Consider the following 5,867-nt stretch of genomic DNA (forward strand, 5'->3'; position numbering starts at 1 on the left):
CGGCACGTGTTCCTGTATCGCCATTTCACAGTCGAGGAAACGGAGGCTCAGGGAGACGCCTCATGTCCACAGCAGACAGCGGCAGCGCTGGCCTCCAAGAGGCCTGGCCGCCCGCAGCCGAGCGCGGAAGGAGCCTCGGCACCTGCCTCTCCCGGCTTTGTGACTAAACTCAGCGCACAGCACCCACCGTCAGTGTGGCCCGTCCCAACACGGCCCTGCCCGGGCCCGGGCCTCCCTCCCTCCTGCGGTAGTTTGGTGGCCCCTTCCCACCTCTGACCCAACGGGAGGATAAACCCACAAACCCACATCTCAGAGAGCCTTCCCCAACCTCCACCCAGCTCTGAGGTGGCACTGCCCTTTGTGGCGTGTGAAGCTCCGCAGTCCAGCCCCTGGTCTGGGCTGGGCTGGGCTGGGTGGTCCCTCTGGTGCCTAATCAGGTCCTGAAATCCAATTGTTAGCCACTTCCAGGACCCTCCACCAGGGGGCGCGCATCCTCCAGGCTGATCTTCACCATCATTGTTACCCTCACAGGGCACCTTAGAGGTGGCGGCTCTGAGAGCAGGGGGGTACTTCAGGGCAGCACAGGGAGAAGGGGCTTTTAGGAACTTCTCCAGCCATTTGACAGTGGAATTTTATGTTTTTTGAATCTAATAATAATTTTAAAAGTTGGGCTTGTATTTTGTACATCTTTTTTCATTTCATTTTTATTGTACTTTACCAAAGTACCTGTCCGCACCGGATAGGGAAACAAGGCTGGCCCCTTCTGAAGAACCTTGAGAAGCCCTCCCTTAAGCACAGGGCCTGGCACATAGTAGGTGCTCAAGGAATCAGGCAAGCCGACTCTATTCGAGCCACACAAACGTTTCTCTCTGGTCTAAGACGAGAAGTCCTGAGATGTGGGGCTCTCTCGGGTGGGAGGTGTGGAACGGGGACCCTGGGACCCGAGCTATGAGGGGCTGCGCCTACTCGGCCGCTGAGTCCCCTCCCTGCCGGGCACTAGCGGTGAGGGTTCTCGTGCGTCCTTCTCGAGCCCGAAGATGCCCGGGAGATGAGACCTGGAGGCAGGGTGACTGTAGGGCTTTGAAATCTCAGTTCTCAAAGATTCCCGAATGTTCTAAAGTCTGACGGCCAAGGCTCTGAGTGAGGACTCTCTCTCGCCCAGTGTCCTTGTCATCCAGTGTCCTTGTCTGGGACACACGTAACCGCGGCGTCTAGGACACTCTGTTTCTTCCTCTTTGTTTGTTCCTCCTGACCCCACCCCTGACTCGCTCCCCGCTCTGCTGGCCTTGCTTTTGCCACGAAAGGCTTGGGATGAAGGCCAGGGGCCCTGGGTGCTGAGGGAGGAGCCTGTGGAGAAAAGGTGGCCTGTGGAAGAGGGTACAGGCGAAGCCCTGGGGCCGGAGCGGGGCTGAGCTGGGAGCTGGTGGTGGGGAGGGGGCTCACCTTCAGGTCCCTGTGGACAATGTTTTTCTGGTGACAGTAGTGCACAGCCGATACAATCTGGGGGAGAGGAGGGAAGGTCAGTTACCTGAGGCCCCCCAGCCCCCAGCTTCCCTCAGGGACCCCGTGAGCCCACTCACACCGAGGCTCTGGACCCCAGGCCGCCCCGAGGCCCAGGCTGATGCAGCACTTGCATATCCCATCGCCCCGACTCAGTCACGGCGGGAAACGCTGCGGGACCTGCAGACACACACCTCCCCTCGGGCACCCAGCCCTCACCCGCAGATATCAGGACACCCTCCCGGCAGCGACCTCGGAGCAGCACACGGGGACTAGCCCCGCCTGACTTCCACGTCTGGACACATGCATGAGGAAGGGGCACACCTGCAGGTGGACCCGTGGCCCCACACACCAGGGCTGAAGCCCCCCACGTCCCAGGCAGCTGTGTCAGGACTGCTGGACAGTCACGGGCCAACACCCGCACTCAGATCCCTGTACCCATCAAACCTACACCTGCTAAGCACTTGGCTGCCGGGCACCCTCGCATCTGTATTCCCTCTTACCCACACACTTGGGCACCCTCGCACCTGCGTGTCTTTTCCCAGCACCCCGACATCCTCACACCTGCATGCCCTCTTACTTACACCCCATTGCCACATACACCCCATTGCCACATACCTGGACAGCAACACCTTCTTATCCACCTGGACGTCCTTACACCATACACTCTTGTTCACCAACCTATATACCCACACCTGGCCCCCCCCACCCATACTCAGGCTGCACACACTTTTCCCCGCACATCGACACACTTACAAACCTGGGCACCCACATACCTAGTTCTCACACGTCTTCAAATCCACACTCCTCCACTCACACCTCGGCACCCTGGCACCTCCAGGTCCCTTTAGCCACACTTCCACACCCTGGGCACACCCTCGCACCCACATTCCTGACACCTGCACACCTGGCACCGTCCTGCCTGACTCTCTCACCCACTGAACTGGGCACCTGCACAGCTACATCTGGATATCTTCACACCTGGGCATCTGCACACCCATGGACACCCAACTCTCTACCTTCACCCCCACCCCCACCCCTGCCGTCATTGGACAATCCAAGATCCACGCCCAGCAATCAGACTCTCGTCCCCAGGGACCCCACCCAGCCCCACCCACAGCGGTAACCCCAACCTGTCGGAACTTGTCTCGAAGCTTCCTTCTCCTTCTTGGGCCAGTGTGCTCGAGGTAGTCGAATACTTCTCCTGCAGGGCAGAGCCCAAGGGGGTGAGGGGGTGGTGTGGAGGGGGCACAGTGAGCATGATGGGGCGGGGAGGGGCCTCACCAGCACTTGCATATTCCATCACCAGGTACAGCGTCTTCTCAGTCTCGATCACTTCGAAGAGTTTCACTGCAATGGCGGGGTGGGGGGGGGGGCGGGTTATGCAGGAAGAGACCCCGCCACCCACCACACTCGTAACTGTGTGGATGGCTGAGCCATGACACCCTCACTCAAGAACACTCAGTGGCTCCCTACTGATGGCAAGATTTTCCTCTCCTCAGCCCCACGTTACACCTCTTATATATTCTCTCTCACAAATGTCAGCTCAGCTCCATGCAGCCAGGGATTTGTGCCTGTTTTCTCCACCGCTGTATCCCCAGCATCTGGCACACAGTGGCCACCCGATCAATATTTACCGAGTGAAAAAACAAAGGATGAGTAAGTGGTGCGGCCACATCCAGGCCAGACCAAATCCCGCTTCTCTCGGTATCGAGCCCTCTCTCTCTCCTTTGCCTCATGACAATGACAATGACCATGGTTGCTACTGATGACAACAATCAGACCGGCTCCCATAGCTTAACGCTGAGCTGAGTGTTTCACATGCACAATCTTATCCAATCCTCACAACGACCTTGAGAAGGCCCCACATCACACCCCCTGCAGAGGAGGAAACTGATGCTCCGAGAGGGTAAGTGACTGGGCCAAGGCCACAGAGCCCGTGAGCAGGGACAGCGCTGTGAGAAAACAGGTCTTTCTAACGATTGTAACTGCCAATCCCGCAGTGCCTCCTCTTCCCGTGCCCTGGTGCCCTGCTGGGCAGCCTCAGAGCCCACGCCCTGCCCTCCTCACCGATGTTGGGGTGGTTTAGGCCCTTCATGATACGAACTTCTCGGAACAGCTGGAAGAAAGGGGAAAGAGGAGGGTGGGTGGTCTTGAGGACCCTCTTCCCAACCTGACCCCCACGCTGCTCCCTCTCCCTGGGCCTCACCTTCTGCAGGCTGCTGGGGTTCAGCTGGGTTTTGTCGATGATTTTGATGGCAACCTGGAGGTGAAAGAAGGGGGGGAAGGTCAAGGTACCCCAGCTCAAGATCACCTGGGATGGCCTTCCTTTACCCCCTCTCACAGAAAAACCTCAGCCTGGGCCATTCCTCGTGGATAGGGAGCCGGGTCTCAGGACCTTTGCACATGCTGTTCCCACCGTGTCCAGTGCTACCCTTACTTTTATAGGGAAATAGTCCCTATTCTGCAGTGAGGCCTGGATGGGGCTGCTCCAGGGGCCTGTGTGAGTGTGTGACCGAGACCTTAAGGGAGACCTTTGTGAGGGCATCTCTGAACATTCATCCCCCCCATCTTTGTTTTAAATGCACAAACTGGGGAATAAACAATAACTGAAGCTAACCTCACGGACCAGTCACATGTGCGTTACCAATGATAACTCTTCTAATCCTCACAGAACCCCTGTGAGAGGAGTGCTAGAATGACCCCCACTTTACAAACGGGGAAACTGAGGCACAGAACCGTTCAGTTACTTGGCCAAGGCCATGCGGCGAGGAAGTTTGCAGGCCGGGACCTGAACTTCTGTAGCCTGACAGAGTCTACCTCTTAAACACTTAAAACTACATGTGCACATTTTTAGTTTTAAAAGAACTCTGAGGTGGTCATCACGTGGGGGATCAGACTGCTACTGAACTCTCCTTATATTTATCTTGTAGCTGAGATTTTATTTTGAATTTCACCTGGGATAGAGCACCATAAGTTTTGCCATAGTGAGGGCCCTGTAAGTCTTAATCCAGCTTTAAGTCTATAGCTTTTACAAAGGGTTTTGGGGCCACCCCAGGCCCCCTGGATTACAAGTCTTCCCCTGGGAGGCCCTGTTCCCTTGGATGCCGGTCCCCTCGGAACCCCCTGGAATCATGTTCAAGATCCACACGGGGAACGGCCTGTTCTTTGTGGGGGAGAGGGTCCCTGGCTGTCCTCACATTCTCACGAGAGGGTTTCTAATCTGTCAAACATTTTGTACGCCGATACTGAGGCGATCATATGGTTTCTCTCCTTGAATCTGTGGCTGTGGCGAAATACATGAATAAATTGTGAATCTGCAAAGAACTGTGCATTCCCGGCTAAACCCAGCTTTGCCGTCACACGGCTTTCTGACTGCTGGGCCTCTGTTCCCATGGGAGGCTGACATCGCCTTCTCAGCTGCTTTTGCGATGGTTGCTGAACTCGCACTGAACACCCGTTGGCAGTGGAACCTCCTTCTTTAGTCTCCGGAAGGACCGGCATAAAATGGGCACGTCTGGTACAATTTGCCCGTAAAACCACTGGGGCCTGGTGTCTTTCGTGTGTGCAGCATAGACAGCGAAAGGGCAGGAGAGGGCTCGTCCGAGGCGGGAGAAATCACGCCCGTCGTTGGCTTAAAATGGAAGGCGGTGCGGAGGAGTCCTGAACCCACCCACCACCTTTTCTCCTGCTGAGTGTGAGTTGGAGGCCTCATATCTAGGTTCCCCGTCTGCCTGGGCCCTTTCTGCAGCAGTGTTGCCACCCGCAGGGCGTAGGGGGAGGAAGGGAGAGTGTGTACTTGAGAACTCCAATGAACCTTGTGTTCTCAAGATCGCTGGGAGATCTGCTGGAGTCCAAGTCCACTATGAAAACAGGGCGGTGCCCAGGCTCAGACACAAAGGCCACACAAATTATTAGAAAGACCACGCACAGCTCTGCCCGTGATCTGCGATTTCTGACCATCTCAGGGATGCCTGAGATGGGTTCTCTTCTCCTACTTGGCTGCTCTGGAAAAATCTGAGATGTTCTGATCTGTCCTAAGGAGAGGTCACGAAGGAAAACGGGGGCCAAGCCCACCGCGCCCCACCGCCCACCAAGCGCAGGTGCTGCAGGCCTGGGGCCCGGCCGCGCCCGTCCCCTCACTCACCTCCCGGCCGGTGAGGATGTGCCGGGCCAGCTTGACTTTGGCAAAGTTGCCCTTCCCGATGGTCCTCAGCAGGCGGTAGTTGCCCACGTGGGGCTGCTCCTCGGGGCAGGAGGCGATGGAGTTCCGGCAGCGGGCACCCAGGGATCGGCTGGACCAGGACGGCCCCTTGTCCGAGGAGCCGGCTACTGCCCAAGGTGCCATGCTGGGTGGGGGAGACGGA

At 57.2% G+C, this 5,867-nt stretch overlaps 1 protein-coding gene across 1 annotated transcript in view; it reads right to left on the reverse strand.

Moving 5' to 3' along the window:
* The window catches only part of LOC102422275 (MAP/microtubule affinity-regulating kinase 4-like), a 25,916-nt gene extending 20,059 nt beyond the window's left edge, over positions 1-5,857 (reverse strand). Inside the window, 6 exon segments of the mRNA XM_023748670.1 lie at positions 1,444-1,500; positions 2,634-2,704; positions 2,785-2,850; positions 3,571-3,619; positions 3,710-3,763; positions 5,648-5,857. Coding sequence (XP_023604438.1) covers positions 1,444-1,500; positions 2,634-2,704; positions 2,785-2,850; positions 3,571-3,619; positions 3,710-3,763; positions 5,648-5,848 — 498 coding nt within the window. The 5' untranslated portion in view covers positions 5,849-5,857.
* Positions 5,858-5,867: the final 10 nt, after the last annotated feature.

The sequence above is a fragment of the Myotis lucifugus genome, unplaced genomic scaffold, assembly GCF_000147115.1.
Source record: "Myotis lucifugus unplaced genomic scaffold, Myoluc2.0 scaffold_1650, whole genome shotgun sequence".
Lineage (NCBI taxonomy): Eukaryota > Metazoa > Chordata > Mammalia > Chiroptera > Vespertilionidae > Myotis > Myotis lucifugus.